Source organism: Ambystoma mexicanum, chromosome 4q (genome assembly GCF_040938575.1).
Source record: "Ambystoma mexicanum isolate Mex_15411 chromosome 4q, UKY_AmexF1_1, whole genome shotgun sequence".
NCBI lineage: Eukaryota > Metazoa > Chordata > Amphibia > Caudata > Ambystomatidae > Ambystoma > Ambystoma mexicanum.
In genome coordinates this window covers 121,741,853-121,761,623 of record NC_090928.1, presented here as the reverse complement: position 1 = coordinate 121,761,623, position 19,771 = coordinate 121,741,853, and the positions used below count along the sequence as shown (strand labels likewise).

Below are 19,771 nucleotides of genomic sequence, written 5' to 3'. Positions count from 1 at the left end.
CATATGGCTTCATGTGTTTTTGGTATATGTGTTACACAGCACCCTCAGTGCAGTAACACAGGGGTGTCATAGTGACCCCCAAACATAGACTCCATACCCTTGGACTGACCACTGTCTCCCAGGGCATGTAAAGTCACCATTGACTTTACTAGTCTTAAATTGTGAACAGAACCAGTACAAACCATCATATTGTGAAAGTACTGGTAGGGGTATTTCGATTGCCCCTGGGTCTGTTTTCCAAGGGGGCACTGTCCAGTTCCCCCTTGTCGAGTTTCTGGCTGGTGGCAGTGGTTACCATGCGAAATATTCCACCGGAACATTTCCAATGGGATTTTCCCATTCATTTAAAACGCACCACTTTTTTGGTGCAATGTTAAAGATACCGCTGGGTTATTTATTTAATATATATTCCCCGGTTGCGTCTTTTTGCCAGGACTCGTTTTTAAAATGGTGTTTGTGTTCGCCTCTGTAACTCCAACCAAGTCGAGCCCTTTGTTCCACTTTTGGCGGGCTTCTGCACAGAAGCCTCCAAAAGTGGTGCCACTCTGTCTGGGTCTACAGGATGTGTGGGAGGGGGGAATAGGCACTCTGGACTGAGTTGCCTTGGCAACTCAAGTCGCACTCTTGTGTGATTGGCCCAGTGGTGTGCTGCCCGGCTCACCACTTAGCATGTTTGATTGACAGCTAGGCTGATGAAAGGGGAATTTTGCTGCATAAAAGCAGGGCTTTGGGGACTGGAACTTCAGAAGTCGCCACAAGACCTAAAGAATCCGAAGAGGGGAGAAGCTGAGCCATCTACAACGACGACACCACTGGTGGAGCCCTGCTGTACGAAACTCACCACTTTCCCGACGACAGAGAAGATCTTCTTCCAGGAGAATCTTCTTCCCTTTGAGCTGGTGGAACCAACCAGTTCACCTTTTTCGCCTTCCTGGATCGTCTTGTGGTCGAATCGCCCGTGCCAAGCACCCCGCGGCCGGATAGCCACGCTTCACCACTACCGCGAATAAAAGGGTAGTACCTTTTAACCGGGAAACTCAGCGGCTGGTTTCTTCCCTGACAGTGCAAGGACCTCCAGCTTTCCTCCACGTCGAGATCTTCTCTTCCCATGGACGAAGCCCCAACTTGCACCCGCTGCCAGGAACAACTGCCCCCGCTGGAGCTTTCTCACCACTTCAGGTACTGTGTCCCGCCTGGTCTCCCTTGCAACAGACTGTCCAAGGTGTCCCGTAAATCCTTGACTCTCTATCCTGGGGTGACCTTGGACCCGTTAACATTACCTTTCTAACTTGATCCAACCTCTTTTTTACTTTCCTGCAAAGACTTTGAGTGCATTTCCACTGTGTGATCTTGGGCACATTCCGCCTTGCTGTCTCCAAGAGTGAGCCTGGCCTATGATCTTTTTGCTATACAGTAGACCCTGCCTTTCTTGACTTGCTGTGGTTCTTTAAAAGTGTTGGTACTGTGTGATTTTCCTATTCTGCCTTTTCTCTCCCTTTTTAAACAAATTATTGGAGTGCCATCTATGGTTACACGCTCACCTCTGCTTTGCTAAATAAGTGGTGTCTTAACCTAGACTCGTCGAATAATTAATTAGGGAGGTATATATATTTCTAGTGACTGTGTTTGAACCTGCTTGACATATTAGTGCCAGTCAGAGGTCAAAGTGGGCAGGAGCGGTCGGGAGCGGTGCTCCTATACTTTTTCATTTTAAGTTTTTCCGTTCCTATACTTTTATTTTAAAAAACAAACCGTTCCGGGATAGTTTCATTTTAAAATAAAAGTGTAGGAAGAAGTTGAAGCTTGCACTTCGGTGCACTGCACTGCACATTCCCATAAATAGCAGGTGTGTTTGTTTAGGGCTTTAGATTCTGTGTGGGAGGGGTGCAGGGATGGGGTTTGTGGGGAGCGGGGCAGACCAGCAGAGAACATAGCTCCACTACTTCTTTTTGTACACTTTGACCACTGGTGCCAGTGTATTTTTACATGTGTGTTTTTAAATAAATAATTATATACTTTTATACCAAAGCTCTGGTCAGTGTTTGCTTGTACTATTGTATTTCTAGCCCTATTGTGTATACTCTATATACTGCCTAACTCTTCTTGAAAGAAGTCTGACTGCTCAGCCACAGCTACCAGGTAAATCTGGGTGGTGCAGACTGCTACCAATTGGGTTTACTGCTAACACCTGTAGTCTTAAACTTTTTGCAGTGGTCCCTAAGGGAACTGCACAGGTTTCTGCCTAACAACTGGGCCGAGACACTAGGCCCTGCGGTGGTGGAGGAGCACTGGTTTTACACATCTAGCATGCTCCGCGCCCCCTGGCTGTCTCCATATTTGGCATTTTGACGTTCTTGGGGTCTGTTCAAATGGGAGTGAACTATAGATCTGGCTTTGGCCATATGTTCTTTTAGACGTTGGGTGGTCTGGGATAAGGGTAACTTGGCCTCTTCCCGTTTTTCCCATGTTTCTCTAAGCATATCCAGAACATCCCTGGGGTCTCGCCCATTCAGAAGCTTGAATGGGGAGAATCCCAGAGCGGCTTGCAGGGTTTTTCGAATAGCAAATAGGGCCCATGGTATCATAGTGTCCCAATTTCTTCATCTGCTTCAACCAACCTTTTAAGCACTGTTTTCAAGGTTTTATTGAATCGTTCTACTAGTCCACCAGTTTGTGGGTGATAGACTGAAGTTCTAAGGGTCTTGATCTGTAGAACATCTTTCATCTCAGCCATGAGCTGGCCCATAGAAATGGTTCCCTGGTCTGTTAGGATGTCTTTAGGAAACCCTACTCGGGACAAGAAGGGAAGGTGGTGTTTGAGGAGTTTTTGTGTAGTACTCAACCTCATAGGGAAGGCCACTGGGTATCTGGTGACATAATCTAATATCTGTAATATATATCGATTCCCTAGTTTGGAAGGTTCCATAGGGCCAACAATGTACATTCCTAGTCTTGAAAAAGGGACATCAATAACGGGAAGTGGTTGTAAAGGTCTTTTTGCCAGGACTCGTTTTTAAAATGGTGTTTGTGTTCGCCTCTGTAACTCCAACCCAAGTCGAGCCCTTTGTTCCACTTTTGGCGGGCTTCTGCACAGAAGCCTCCAAAAGTGGTGGCACTCTGTCTGGGTCTACAGGATGTGTGGGAGGGGGGAATAGGCACTCTGGACTGAGTTGCCTTGGCGCAACTCAAGTCGCACTCTTGTGTGATTGGCCCAGTGTGATTGGCCCAGTGGTTGTAAAGGAACTGGCGGGGGAGTTTGAGTACTGGTTTTCTGACGGAGCAAGTGAGAATAACATTTTTGACCTCTGCATACACCCCAGGCCAATAGAAACTATTTAATATTTGGGCCTGTGTCTTGGCGGCCCCTAAATGTCCATCTGTAAGGTGGGTGTGTGCAATTTCTAGGACCATTTTCCTATGGGTACATGGTACCACAATTTGGGAGCGAGGGGTCCCATCGGTCTGACATCACCCCTGTATAGTAACCCACGCCTAAGGGAAAAAATAACCCTCTTTGGTTCTTCCTCAGGAATAACCTTGAGGAAGGCCTCCGTTAATGCTGGGTTATTCCGTTGGGCGAAGGCTAAATCAGGAATGATTTTGGTGTCGTCATCGGCAGAGGAAACCTTTTTCACCTCAGGGGTAACTACTGGTTTCAAGTCTGCCTGCCTGAAACCTTTACTTCCTCTCTCAGTATCACCTAGTTCCATTGCCTCTATTATTCTGGGAAATAGGGTTTTTTCTAATATACCTCGGTCTACCTTGTCTCTAGGTTTAACATGATAAGTTTGTTTGTTTTGTAGTAGTATATTGATGTCCCCTCTAAATTTTTGGTCAATTACATGCAAGCCAAACTTCCATGCCAGGCCCGACTTCAAGGTCAACCTGAGGAAAGTCCCGAAGGGGGTGGGGGGTTGATACTAAATCTGTTGGTATTAATTGTGTTTCACCAGGTTCTAGGATTACGTCATTAATACTAGAGAGATACTAGCCACCCACTAAGTTTGGTAATAGTAAGGGTCCCAGAGTTTGTGTTAACCAGGTCAGATCCCATTTCTGACTGACTCCTTATGTAAGGGTGCAGAAGTAAGGCCGTTCTTATCAGCGACAATGATGATGGGAAGAAGTCAGTTATGCTTTACTCGACTGGTCCCGCCGTTTGCAACATTTTTGAAACTCTACGAGCTGCCGACAGGACATTTAATGCAGCCAAGACGACACTCTAGGAATATTTCACACCTATGGCAAATCTTGACTACGAGAGATCTCTGATGAGAAAAGCTCTGCAGAAAGAAGGGCAATCGCCTGTCATCATTGCAGACTGTGGTGAATGGCTACAACATGTTCATGGCCGGATGAAGATATGGAATGCGTAAACGGATAATTCAAGAATGCGCATCCGTTAAAATAAGACGACAAATACTGCGAGAACCATATATAATCTTAGTCGGCATCCTAGAACTTGGACGCTCCCACAGATTGGCGGATGTCAGGGCGGAGAAGATGTTTGCCGCCAATAAAGTGACCAAGCTGGAAGAAGCCTGCACCATAGGTCGAGAACAGTTCCGCAAAACAGAAAACGTCTGCCGTCGAACAAGAGGGAGAGGTGAGGAAATGCGATCTTCCCATGGCCCGCCTGTGGCTACGACCTGCCCCACTCTTAACGACTGCCCAGCAACATGTCACACCTGCGGGACATGCAGAGTAACACGCCAGTTTGTCTGAGTCTGCCATGTGCCAGCACCGTTGACACACTTTGCGAGGACAAGCGGGCTCAAGAGAGCCTTCTCATAGACGGACGCGAAAAAAGTTGCACTAGTCGAACAGCCACACCTGGACGAAGAACAGCCCGTAAAGGAGGAGACAGATGATGTGTCCTTCATCTCCAGCATGTCTGAGCTGAAAGCTTCAAAACGACGCCATCCAAAGGGTACCATCCACATCTGCAACTCCCAGATTCCTGTGTTGATCGACAGTGGGGCGTCTGTAAGCATCATGGTAGACTAACTTTACCGCAGAGTAACAGATGCTCCACCCCTAAGATAGACACAGGTACGGATATATACATTCGGGCAGAGGTACCACTGCAACTAGAGGGTGTCTACATAGCACCTGTTCGACATGAGGACACCACCGCCAGAGCAAGATTATTTGTCACAAGGTGAGCACAGTCACATTACTAGGATGTACCACTGCAGAGGCCTTGCATATTGTGAACTTGGAGTGTAGGTACAGGACATTCAATCCCTACTGACTAGATATGCAAAGGTGTTCACAGACATAGGAACGTTCACAGGAGATCCAGTTTGCCTTCACATTGACCCATCTGTACAGCCGACAGCATTAAAGCACAGGCAGGTGACATTCCATTTAAGGTTAATGGTCGATAAAGAATTCAAGAACCTAGTCAACATGGACATTACTGAAGAGGTAGAAAGGCTGACCCCGATTATGATTGCCAGCAAACCAAAACAACCAGACACCCTTTGCATATGTGTGGATATGAGTCTCCCAAATAGAGCAATCAAAAGAGAAAGATAAATCACCCCAGTTCTTGATGACATCCTAGCTGACCTACAGGGGGCAAGATTCTTCTCAAAACTGGACTTAAAATCAGGCTATCACCAGCTGGTGTTGGACCCGGCTTCCTGCTACATTACCACGTTTACCACACACCGAGCACTGTATAGATACAAGCGCCTCAATTTTGTCATTTCTTCAGCCACTGAAGTGTTTCAGAAAATGATCCGCGGAGCACTGGCAGGGCTAAAAGGAGCCATCAATATAAGTGACATCATGGTCTACTACAGCACGGAACAAGAACATTTGGAGAAGCTGGGGAACGTATTGTGACGCATCCAGCAACTGGGACTCGCGCTGCATGAAGACTAATTCACATTCTTGCAAAAGAAAATTGAATACTTTGGATTCGTATTTCAAGAAAACAGGATTTCTCTGGATCCCGCAAAAGGTAAGGACATCCAGGAGGCATGACCCCCTTCTAACGTTTCATAAGTATGCAGTTTTCTTGGTATGGTCACATAATGTGAAGATTCATACATAAACTGGCGACCATGTCTGAACCACTTCGTAATCTCACTAAGAAAGACTGCAACTGATGATGGACCGCCTTGAAAGATACCATGACATTTTGTGACCCGAATAGAAAGGCAGAAGTCATCATAGACGCAAGCTTGTTTGGTCTCAGGGCTGTGCTGATGCAGCCTGACGACTGTAGGAATGGCCATTCTATTGCTTTTGCTAGCAGAGCACTCTTCCATGGAACAGAGATACTTGCAAATAGAGCACAAGTCCTTGGCAGTGCTCTGGGGCAGCAGACACTTCCACCTTTATGTACATGGCAAATCAGTAACAGTGGTCACCGACCACAAACCCCTTCTCTCAATCATGTTTGGCTCATCCTCCAAACCACCTGCTCGGATCGAGAGGTGGCTACTCGCCCTGCAAGAATATGACCTGTGCTGGTGTACCCGCTGGGTAATGCTAATGCTGCAGAGAACATTTTGCGACTCCCAGGGCAGATGAGGGAACAGGTAGAGGACGATGAAGCAACGGAGACAGAGTAATTTCTGCATACCCTTATGGTGGCAGCAACGCCTATCTCGACGTCCCTTGAAGTACAGGAAGCGTCAGCAAATGATTAATGTTTCCGGCTATTACAGTCAGCTGGGACCCGTAGGCAATGGAAACAAGTTCTGGAGAAGCTAAAAAGGCACACTTAAGTCCCAAAAAGATTGCTTGAACAAAGGTGGCATGTGCAAACTGAGCTAGTGTTCATGGACAACGGCCTGGTCCTCAGAGGGTCGAAAATGGTAATCCCTTCTAGTCTAGTGCCGCGGGTGTTGGAGTTGGCACACAGAGGACATCTAGGAGTGGCCAAAACCAAGACTTGATTCCGGATGAAAGTCTGGTTTCCAGGTCTCGAAGATGAGGTGGAGGAATTTGTCCGTGCCTGTTTGTGGCGTCAAGCCGCACTGCCCCGCCAATAAGAACCCTAGATCGAATCCATGGACCGCAGCAACACTTCCTGGGGAACAATACACATGGACTTTGGGTCCATCTGCCGAGACACCCACTTCATAGTCCTTGTGGACCAGTGGTCAAGATATCTGGAGGTGGAATTTATAGAATCCACCTCATTTGAAGATGTGGCGCCCATTCTGGATAAGATATTCGCCATCCACGGACTCCCTGCCGGAATTTGCACAGAAAGTGGCCCGTTCATCCAAAGTGGAGGGTTCTCCGAATATCTCCAGAGCATGGGAGTACAACACCGACAGATAACACTGGTATGGCCCAGAGCAAACGGTGAGGCAAAGCGGATGATGAGGACCCTCAATAAAGTATGCTGCATCACACACGAACATGGTGAATGCGAACGGCGGGAACCTGTACCAGTTTTTATCAGAATACCGCACCACTCAGCACTGCTCGACTTGGATACCGCACACAGAAGCTCTTTTCCAGCGATGCCCAAGAGGACTGTTGCCGGATCATGCAATCCATAGTCCTGGAGTGATCAATGAAGAACTTGTGCTCGAACAAAGGAGGAGAGTAAATGAGAGAAAAAACATCAGAAGGGGATTGCAATATCAACACCTTGAAGTAGGGGACATGGTGCTGATACTATCCAGACATCTGAAGGAGAAGAAAAAGGGACTATTGTCATGTCTCAGATGGCCGAGCCATAGTGAAAAACTCCAGCTTCTTCCGAAGGATGAAGTGGTGAACCGGAGAAGGAAGCGATGACAATACAACCAATCAAAGGAGACTGGATCCCCCATGATGGCCAGGCCTCGAGAGCGAGGAATCTAATATAGAAGAACCATTATCCAGCTATGATGAAGACGGCCTAACAGAATAAGGGGGAGGCACGAGTCGGAGCTGAGAAAATTTGGAGTGCGGAAGGCTTACCCTGTGAGAGAACGCCACTGGCAGCCAGATTACCTGAATGATTTTGAGGTTAATCTCCCTTGAAGTACGCATTTCGTCAGTTGAGTACTGTTGTTCATTCCAAATGCGTTCATGTGAAGACTACTTGTTTCCACCTGTTGTGGACCGATATGAAAATGTGTTTTTGTCATTTCATTATAAAGGAGGAGTGTGGTGTATGTCCCTTTAAGCACCTTGTGACGTAGTAGGTCACAAGGCAGAAGGAATAAAAGTAGGCCACCCATGTCACAATGCCAGTGAGCACGGGGACCTCTTGCAACCAGTACCACCGTCTGTGTCTTCATTTCACAGGTGGGTAGGCCTCATCTGGGCGAGGCCATACTCCTCCACATGGCCCATGAATAACAAGGCTCCAGTGGACGCTTCTGCTCGCCCTGATGAGGAGCCCCCTCCTGCAGTAGAGGATCTTTTTTAAACACTGCACTGAACCTCCCACTAATTCTTACGAATTGTGTTTTAAGACATGAATTAGGTCTTATAGCATTGTCATCAAGAAGGAAATGGCTGCAACTGTGTAATTATTCCAAAATGTGCTGCTCTCAAACCTAATTCTTTATACTATGATTTTAAAATTAATATCCAACTACTGAGCACTCCCTCGATCAATATTTTTCACGGTCAAATGCAACATTGTCTCGATGAACTTAATATAACAATTGAAGATCTATCACTTAGACCAGCCTATGCTAAGAAGAAATTGTTTGAAATGGACTGGTGTAAAACTATCACAGCAATGGGAAAGTACAAAATGTATCTGGAATATTGTAAATATACTAAGAAACGTGTACCTTGACACTCCTATATTGAAATTGTTCCGTGTCAATACTACAGAAAAAAATACATGCGATTTAAATGAAACGTGCTTCATACACGTGAAAGGACAAAGCATTGGAATAAGGATATCGATCATGAAGTAACTGAAAAATGTCACTTTTTCCCCATGTAGAGAACAATTTGAAACGTTGAAACAACTGATTTTATATTGTCCCTATTTTAGAATTAAGAGATCTAACTTATTAAAATTCTGTAATATAAATTTTGAGCACTGCGAAGAATCACTCTGGGCAAGAATGATGACTGGGGAACATAAACCCCTAATATATGCCCTTGTCCAGTTTTGCGACTACATTGAAAAAGAACTAACCAAATTTGAGATCAAATGATACTTTCTTTACTTTTGCAAATGGGATTTTAGAATTTTTTATTTGATGTTTTAACTAGTCTGTCTGTTGTACCTGCTAGAATCGGGTCCAATCATGCCTGTTAATATTTTAAAACGTATTATGCCGTAAATGTCGAACTTACATATATGAACATATGAATTCACTGAATGAAGAGTCTTTTACTGTTTTGTATATGTAATGTGTATTTGTAATAATTCACTTTTTGTAAAGGTCCAAGTTTTCTTGAACTGCATACAAATAAAAAATTAAAAAAGAGGTTCTCACTGCCCCTTGGTGGTTGGCCCTCAAGGCAGCAGCAGCTGGAGAGAAAGCTCTCCCTTCAGATGATGGTATGGGGGGCAGCCAGCCCGACTACAAGGACCTGCATACTAATCAGTACAGTAGGAAATCCAGATTTCACAACGTGTTTCTCTTGGATTGCATTTGTCTTGCCTTCTGGGACTTGTGGTTCTGCTTTTTCCAAGATAAACACATGACTACAAGTACCCGAGTGCAAAGACAAAACAAGCATTTGCAAAGCAGATTTGTTTTATTGCTATTACTTTAGATTTTCTAGGTAGCCATGTTAGTTTTAATGGTGCAGCCTCCTTGTCCAGTACTGCCATCCTCTACCAAGCGTATCCTCAAATGCATGTTCGTTGTGTTTGCACCGCCAGCAATATTAACTTAGCATTTTCCTCTGAGACATTAGCACACTCGCACTTATAAATGAACAGTCAAACATTTGCATTTGCAGTGCAGTCGATTGGACATCAGATAGCCCATGCGACTGGTAGCAAGGAGTATTGCATTTTAACACAACATTACAAGCACTGGTTGGCTCCTACCTTATGTATGCATAATAATACTTATGCAGGGAGAGGATATGGCAGACAAGGTTGTGACATTTTTAGTTCAACCAAAGGTTTGGCATGGTTGCTTGAAGATGCCTTGGCATGGTCAAAGTCTGTGCCCCAGGAAAAGTGGCTAGCACAAGTAATGGATTATGGGTGCCAAAACATGCAGCCATGCCCAGTGGCCACACAGGGTGCATTCAGGTTGCTCGGAACATGGTTGAAGGTCAAGCCCAGTGAACACAGAGGGCTGTCACTTTTCGGACAAGATGGCCACTTGACATAGTCCCGGGCCATGCTGAGTAGGCATATTGGGGCTGTTGGAGGAGTCCAGGCATGTCCAAATCCCATGCCTCGGGTCCAGTGTCCAGTAACATGGCTATAGATAGGTCATGCCTCGTGGATGAAATGGGTGACATGGGCATAGCCACAATGGGTGGCTTGTGGTGCTGTGGGCATGCTAGACTAGCATGCTTTGAGAAAATTGGTCATTGGTCACTCATTGGCGCTCTTGGAGGAGCCACAGGGCATGGCCACTGGCCCAGCCACAGACAGTGTCCAGTGGACAATACGAAAGTCCTTGCCCACTTAGTTAAAAGGTGACTTGGAGGAGCCCGGGCTAATGGGCGCACTGGCATGGTCTCATGCAATACGCTGTGAGCACAGCAGGGATATTAATGTAGGCATGTTAGTGTCTAAGCTGCAATCTGCATGTAAAATCAGATTATTAAATCAGTCGATTTTCAGTTGACACTCCTGAAACCTTTAACGTCTCTAATTGCAGAAAAAGATCGATCAATGGTGGTAGGAACTTTGATTAATGCTTGATTGGACTACTGTAATACCCTTTTAACAGGCGTTCCGAAGTACCAACTCAAGAGATTACAAGGTGCCCAGAACTCTGCGGTAGGACACATTTTCGACCTAATCAGAAGATCTACTATTTCTTGGTTTCAAAGGAGTCTTCACTGGCTCTCAGTGGAGAAAAGGATTTTTGTTTCGTGAAAATGTCTGGTCTTCAAGTGCATTCATGGCCTAGCCCTGGTCTACCTATCTTCTAAGATCACTGCCTTTGTTCTAATCGTACCCTACGATCTACCGGACAGGGTCTTCTAAAAACCCCTTTTTCTCAAACTCCAGCCTGGGGAGACAAACAATTTGAGATTTTTGGACCACGCTCCTGGTAATCTCTTCCATAAAACCTGCGGGAAATTAAATCCTTAAATATATTTAGGAAACAATTAAAAACGTTCTTATTCACATAATGTTCTTATTACCAAAACAAATATTCTAATTCTGTGTTGTAGGTTCCCATTATTTTCACCTGCGCCCAAATGCAATGTTTTTTCTGGGTTCCCTTTCCTTGGATATGCGCGTTATAAGTCTACAAATCAAATCAGTGTAAAAACATATTTTGAAATAATTCATTGAGAATGTTAAAGGCACTGTATGATTGCAATGCAAAATTATGAGGCCACATATGCTAACACAAAGGGCTTGCACATGCCCACAATTCCTTCAGTATATAAGGAAGAAAAATAGGGAAGAAAAAACAGTACGACCCTACAATGGTTGCGGTCACTTCTATTTTGTTTTGAAGACCAACAAAAACAAAGCCCACTTGAACTGTAAAGATTATTTTCAAAGCTGGATTTTCCTGAGAGATTGTATGGGCAGTGCATGGAGGTGACAGGGTCACGGTTACTTAACAATGGCTGTGGCACGTTATATTTGCTTTAGGAACAATACATGGTTAATTTGTGGGGTTTCATATTATGCTGAAACTAAGTCCATTGTGATTTGTGTGTGTCTGTTTATGTATGTGTACATTTGTATTTGAAAGTTGTAGAGGGGCTGTACACGTTCCATAACTTTTCACTGTGATTATTAGATGAATAACTCCACTGCGTATCTGATTGTGGGCAAGTACATTTTTTCTTCATTACCCTCCAAATTGTTAGTGTTCATTTAGAATTGATAATATGCATTTGCAGTTTTCAACAAGGTAACATATTGCACCTCTTACTGAACCCATTTCCTTGACTCCATGAGAAATACCATTTATGATCCCAAGCCATTCAGATGTACCCGGATTTGTAAAAATGTTCTTAACTAGATTAAATGCTTTACAGTTGTAATTTGTTTAAGTATATTGTTAACAGTGCTAAACGTTCTGATGAATGTTATATCAAGGACTGTTTTCTAATGTTTTGCGCAAATAATGGCAATCTTATTGTTCTCCTTAAGGCGATAGAATCATGAGCAGCAGTATGAACACCGAAGATTCAGTTGATTGTTTGGAAATGACAGCACCCTACAAAGCATTATCAGAAAGCAACGAAAGGATGATCTATGAAATCTCCCAGAGGGGGACATACTTTAGCAGTCCCTTACTCTCAGAAACGGCTGAGGAATTTGAAGATGAGCTAAATGGTCAATGTGCAAGCGCTTTCAGCATACCAAATATGCCATCACAGTCCACACCAAATTGGCAAATTCCTGAAAGTACTAGTTTTATCAAGCATCGGAGATCAAGAACTGGGCACACATCTTACCAATGTAGTGAATGCGGAAAAATATTTGCTTGCAAGACCCATCTAGTTAGGCATCGGACAAAGCATACAGGAGAAAAACCTTATCAATGTGACGAGTGTGAGAAAAGCTTCACTCAGAAGGGAAGTCTCACTATTCATCAAAGAATACATTCCGGAGAACTACCCTATCCATGTGTGCAATGTGGAATCAGCTTCCGGGAGAAGAAACACCTTGTGGCACACATTAAAAAAATCCACATGCTATGACCAACTGCTAGCTTGAAAGCACAGCAAAACCAGCACGTTGAAGTATAAAATGTACAGACATTCTGCTCACAGTAATGACAATTTTTAGCCCACCTAGCTGAGTGTCAAGAATTAAGATTCAAAGGAGTCTTCTTACCACGTGCCATATATGCAGAAAATGTAATCAACTTGACAGCATTAACCTGAGAAAGACTTGCGTGAGACAGACCTTTGAATACACTGTGTAAATGATACCGCACAGCCTTGCCTAGGCCGTATTGAAAATAGTGCAGACAATAGCAGAAATGCTGCAACAATACTTGCAAGGATTAAAAGTGACCACTCAGTTCAGAGGAGGTTTGAAGAAGAAAATAGCTTCCTAATTCAAAGCATAATTTATTTGAAATGCATAATTGTGTTGCTTGCACTCTAAACCAAATCGTTTCTACCCAGATTGAGACCTGAATTTTGTCATTTAAAGCATGGAATTATGTGGAGAGTTTTTGGCTTCGTAGAAGATTCTCAATCCTGGCAAAGGACTCTGTGAGAAGCACTAAGATTTATGTTCCCTTGTGTTCAAATGGAACTCAAAATATCTTGCAAAGCTCAAAGACTGATGGGAAATGAACATGCCATTGCCAGTATTAGGCACCAATCACTATGATCAATAAACATTGATATATTCAAGGAAAAACTTTAGTTGCAGTGACGTTAAGGTGAGTACTTAACGCAACAAAACCCCTGAAATTCAGCTAAGGCCACCTTAACTTGGCGCATCCTGTTGCACAACCTGTGACCACAATAATGACATCACTGGTGACATCATCTATGGCATAAACAAAAATGAAGAGGCTGGATGAACCATCCAGCCAAGACTGGTGCTCACGCTTCTGTTCCGAGAACTGAATGATATAATTATTTTCTAAACAGAGTCAATCAGAGTTCCATTTGTAAATTGTTTCTTCACAATTTAATTAATATTCAAAATGTATTTGATTGTTGCGTTGATCAATGTGCATAGTAAACTCAACACCATCCAAGTCGATTGCCAAAAACATATGGTTAACAGTGCCTATGCATTTCGGAGTCTAGCTCCTTCCTCAGGGCTGAAACCATAACGTAATATGCTTTTTCTAATGAACCACAAAAACAATTAATTAGTTAAACAAATTAAGTCCATAATGTCATACACGTGGAATGTTCACAATATATCACATAGGGTAGAATCAAAGGTAGTGTACATAGCAGATACATACCGCATCCCGCGTGCACACAGGACGTAGTGAAACAGGAGTGCAAAACATGAAAATAAAAATAGAGAAAATGCAAATGAGTGCAAAGGATTTGTGTGTAAAACTTCTTAAGTAAACTAACAATGATGCCCAAACAGGATTAAAAAAGTAAGTGTACCTGAAGTTCAACTTGAATATACCGTGTGTTTCTTATCCAGGTCGAGTGTGTGGAGTGTCTCCCTTGAATGCTGCGCAGAAAAGTAAATAAGAATGGAATATGCGCGTAACTTAATACAAGTATAATACAAGTATGTCATTACTGAAGTAAATATACTAGAATAACGCTACATATAGCCACGCGTCCTATAAATGGTTATCTGATCACTCGAATGTATGTCGGAGCACGAGAAGTACGTGTGTCCAAGGAGGTGAACGGCGTTCACTTCCTTGTTTTATTGGTTGCCATGGTTTCCTCGGCTCGGCACTGCGCAACGTCAATTAGCGTGTTGACGTGGCAGTGCCTCGCGTCCCGTATCTCCAAGGGGTTCGGAGTACGGGAATGAGGAATAACCATTCGGATGAACATTGAATAATTGTAGTATTAGAAACACTCGCTCGTGTGGATCAATGTAAAAGGTAAGAGCGCATAGTTATACAAGCCGGAACCACCGTGGTGATGATTCAGCATGTTTACTTATTATTTACTTTTCAGCATGTAAACGTAGTTTACGCCATGGTGGTAAAGGTACGACCCAGGCGGTAACTTACCGCCTGGGTCGTAATGAGGCCCAATGTATTGATAAATTGTATACAATTTAAAGATTACTTTTACTTTGTACAGTATGGGCCTCATTACAAGTTTGCCCGTCTGGAAAAAAGGGTGCCGGTAAACTCACCGGCACCCTCGTTTCCGGCCCGGCAAACTACGAGTTTGCCTACCGGGGCCGCTGCGCCCGACAGGTCTGACCCTGCCGGGCGCAGCGGCCATGGTAGGCAGACTTTTCACAGAAGCACTGGCACTGTTAGCAACAGTGCCGGCACTTCCGAGTCCCCACTCCCATGGAGTCCCATAGGACTCTATGGGAATGGGGACTAACATTTTACCGGCGCCTGACTTCCCGGGCCGCCGGACTTGTAATGTCCCAGGTGTTACGAGTCCGGAGGCAACCTGCCGTAAGCACAGGTGGGGTTACCGCCGTACTCGTAATGAGGTCCTATGTGTTTTATTTCAATTTTTACATGCTAATCACTTAAAGACACACTGAAAGAAATATACATCTATGTAGATGTTTTCAAGCAAATGTTGCATTTTAAAACTTCATTTCTTTTCTATACATATATACATTTAGAGTAAAAATCTCTTTTTTCAATACCAATGTATAGAAATCCTAAAATATATCCTAATACTTAGTTGCTGCTTCTTGTAAAGCACTTGTCATTTAATTTAGAAAATGATACATGTACACGTTTTTCTTACACTCAAACAATTGTATTTGCATGTGTTTATTTTAAAACATAGTAAATAATTAGAGTTGAGATAATATTATAGTGAACATGTCTTAGATCTATTTGGCACAAACAGGAACATTCTAAACAGTCTACTATTTATAATTCAGATATCTTTTACCAAAGTACTCCAAAGGAAGGCTTCACAAGTAGTGAAATGAGGCATGTTTAGCTGTTGACTGTTTTAAACAAAGTGCTCATTGTTATGAACTATTCTAAAATGCTAATATCACACATGTAGAAACGTAAGGGTGGTCTAAATATGGGTAAATACGTAGAGTGATCTTATGTCTGATGCCATTATTTAAATAATCATTGATGTCACATATGATGCTATTAGCAATGTCACCAGTGATGTCGACATTGTTATCATAGGCTGTGCAACAGGGGGCATGAAGTTAAGGTGGCTTTAGCTGAATATCGGGGGTTTTGTTGTATTCAGTTCTCACCTTAACATCCCTGCAACTAAAGTTTTTTCATTGAATTTCAAAGGTTTGTTACAATGTATTGCTCACCTTAACGTACCTGCAACTAATGTTTTTTTCCCTTGAATTTCAAGGGTTTTGTTATTCTGTAGATTTGTTCCACACATGACCAGTGGCCATGGCCTATGGCCGTGCCCACTGTCCATATTAGAACACTACCAAACCACTAGCCATGGCCGGTGGGCACGGGCACTCTTATTTTAAAACACTTGCAACCCATCACTCAAAGACGTTAATCAATCACATACTGATTTTGACATTGGTATTGTTAGCTATAAAAGATTTCTGACTTGGAGAACTCGCAATGTTTTTAGGCAATGCGCAGTGAGATTACATTATTTGCAATGGATCACACACTTGGGTTAAGCAGCGTGCTACAAGCCCCTTGTTTTATGACCGGTCTTTTGGTGCCTGTTGTCATACATTACACAAACCCAACTAACTGCATTAAAGCAGCACTGAAAAGGGAAAGAAATATAACTGGCTGCAAGAATAACATATGCCCAGGTACTTTTGCACCATTGCCAAAATCAAAAGCTGACACCCACGAATATATGCACAGTAAGTGAACATATATCTTAAAGTGAAATATACAAATGTAGGTCAATTGATCTTTCCCTTAGAACGAGGTCTTCAATCTGTGTGGCGCAGCCACATGCCATAAAGACATGTATTACCATGGCACCCCATCAGATAAGCTCAGTGCAATGTGATAGAATGGGACGTGACCATGGCACAGGAAATAAACACAACCTGGACGCACTTTCCAGCATTAGCGCGTCCAGGTTGTGTTTTTTCCTGCTGCAGCATTTCAGGTAAGTGTTTCTCCCCCACCCACCCGCACAATGGAGGGGCATTGGCAAAGCGATCAGCCCTTTCCCAGTCCCCTGCTCCCCTCTGCCCCTGTGGACCCATTTTGGAGGACGTGTGGGGGAGAGGAGGCGACCCAGGACCAGATCATGCAATGCCAGTACCCTTGCGCTCTCACCCTTGTGCCCACACCTTGGAGGCCACGGGGGAAGAGGAAGAGGAGGCGAGCGGGGACCGAAGAAAAATGGCAGGTTGCAGGGGGACCGGTGTTGTATGATATCCGGCTCCCACATAGCAAATTGCTGGACTGGTGTTCGGCATAGATTTCCGAATACCAGCTCCACCAATCTGCCATCAGGGAGCCGGATATCATACAACACTGGTCCCCCTGCACTCCACCATTGGTATGTTTATTTTGTGTGCCCTTCTCTCCCCGCCCCCACAGACCCGCCTTGGAAGCCGTGGGCACCACAGCTTCCAAGGTGGGTCTGTAGGGGAAGAGGTGTGCTGGCAGCCCTTTAGCCATGGCATGATCTCACAGAGGTGCTGACTTCTGTTGTAAAGATTGTACATTGTAATAAGATGCACCCCACAAGATCTCGCCTCATTCCCACCTTATGTGCGGAAATGGGAGCAGAACATGATGCTTGGTTCTTTCACACGGAGGCCAGGTCGCTCTCCAGGGGAAAGGTCTCAAATCGCATTTATGAACTGAGGAAAAAAGTGAGACACTTTCTCTTGGGTTTGGACCGTACAAAAGCAGAGTCTTCGTGTGATTCTCTCTGGCTTGTACTGTTAGCTTACCCTGGTGACATTTGAAGAGCTGAATTCTCTAACCCTCTCTGCAAGGCACAGAAACCACATAATTTGCTGTGAATGCAAAAATATTAGCATTCAAGAAGAAGCAGGAGCTTTGGAGGAGGAGGGTTGATGTTGGCATTACTGATTCATTGAGGAGACAGAGTATGATCTTTCATGTGTTGCTGGAACTAATAGGATACCATTTAATTGCCCTCAGAGCCATCCTCGAAAAATACTTTCCAGAGGACAATTGTAACCTGAATGACTGGGTGGTTCAGCCTTTCCTAGCAGACAAACAGGAGGAACTAATGGAGCTTTAAAGTGACTGCTTACTAAAAAGCCAACTCAAAGAATTGTCTTTGGGTGGATTTTGGCTAAATGTGTCTGCAGAGTTTCCAACTTTATCCAAATTCGCAGTCTATGTACTGTTACCTTTCAGCACCTCATACCTTTGCGTGATTGGATTCTCAGCACTTGCAGCCCTAAAGACAGAATATCGGTTAAAGCTGGAGGTGGAAAAAACTTACGGTTGGCTGTCTCAATAATGGAACCTAATATTGACAGGATGGCTGCTGAAAGACAGGCCCACCTGTTACACTAGTTCTCCAATATGCCACTGTCCAATTGCAAGTGACAGCATTCATGCAATCTCAAAGTTGCTGTACTTGAGAAGAATTGTAATATCACTTTCATGTCAAACATTGCTGTAGGACAGCAATCTTGGCTGTTTTGTTTTTTTGGGAAATAAATATCCAACACTATTTTTAGTCAAGTCCTCTGTATTCTAGCAAAAAACTCTCAATGCTGTGTCCAAACATATTTTTCCTGTAATCTAATTTGGGTTATTGCAAGCAATACGATTGTGAAAGAATTTAGTGTTTGGTGCCCGCACCTCCATTTGGGGCACCATTCTACACCAGCGTGCGATAACCATTGCCAGCCAAGTGACATTTTGTAGTCCCTGTGTATATGGGGGTGCAGGGCAAGCCTGGTACATTTTTCTTAGTCTTAGGGGGGCTCTGTATCAAAACGTTTGAAGACCACTGCCTTAGAAGAAAGTGTGCAAGACAAAATAGTATTGGACTTTTTAAAAAAGTAATGAACACCAGAAAAATAACCTACGAGAGGAAATGTTCCAGTTAATATGCTGGCAAAGTATAAAAGGTGTTCACTTTTTAAACCCAGCAATCTGTCGTGAAATATTCCCTGGAAAACAAAATTCCAATATGAAACAAGGGCTTGTGGTCTTGCGGGTAAGCGTCTGAACTTGTAACATGACAACCTGAGTAAATTCCTGATAGCCAAGTACTTCAGCAAGCTTGCCAACCTAAAAAAAAAAACAAGGGTTTGCATGCGCCCTCTGATAAAAAAGTTACGCTATCCACCCACATGTGTCCTTTATTGTGGCCTGAAAATCATCCACAATTGGGGGCAAATAACTGCACCGGTGTCCAGGATTACAAACTCTCTTGCCACATTGTGAGCAAATACTCATGACTTACATGCCCTCTTATCATTTCCCCTTCCTCATGCCCATCTACTTTATAAAGCTAACTTGAAAAGTACACATACCATAATGTCACTCAAATCCTTATAGAACTATGTTAGGCAAAAAGTGTACAATTGTGGCATTATTCCCCCATTTTGACTGGGAAACTACAAATACCAGATTGCAATTCAGCAAAAGGCAACAAAAAGTCTCTAAGTGCAATCCTTTCAAAGACTGACAGTAGCACGGTTTAAAAGAAAAGAATGTGGTTGCCGTGTGTTTTCTTAGTGTGTTATGAGATATTTAAAACTAAGAAAATGGTTGACATCCGGGACTGTGTTCCATCCATGCAGTAACTGGGAATGACCCTTGTGAGGAGTCAGCAATGCGAGGCAGACAACTGTTTGATATTTGTTCAAAATTTGCCATTTTATTAGAACAAAAATAATATCAAACAACCATGGCTTTCCCTATCAAACAAAACTAAGGGGAAACATTCGAACAGAGGAATTATGGCGCTAACACTAAAAATCAAATACAAAAGAATATATATGGCAATTCAGTTAACATCAAAAATGGCATTCATAATTTGTTGGTAACCTTTTAGCAACCTCAGAGAACTTCCTTTCCCAGGACTCAAAGTGCATTCCTCTTCAATGTTCAACAAGAAAAGAAGA

The 19,771-nt window shown here is 43.6% G+C and overlaps 1 protein-coding gene across 3 annotated transcripts in view; it reads left to right on the top strand.

The window, feature by feature from the left end:
- Nucleotides 1–18,366, top strand: part of LOC138467533 (zinc finger protein 583-like) — a 667,149-nt gene extending 648,783 nt beyond the window's left edge. For all 3 annotated transcript variants that reach the window (XM_069607643.1, XM_069607642.1, XM_069607638.1), the window contains one exon: nt 12,239–18,366. In XM_069607643.1, the coding sequence (XP_069463744.1) occupies nt 12,239–12,792 (554 nt within the window). In that variant the 3' untranslated portion in view covers nt 12,793–18,366. The remainder of the gene's footprint in view (nt 1–12,238) is intronic.
- Nucleotides 18,367–19,771: the final 1,405 nt, after the last annotated feature.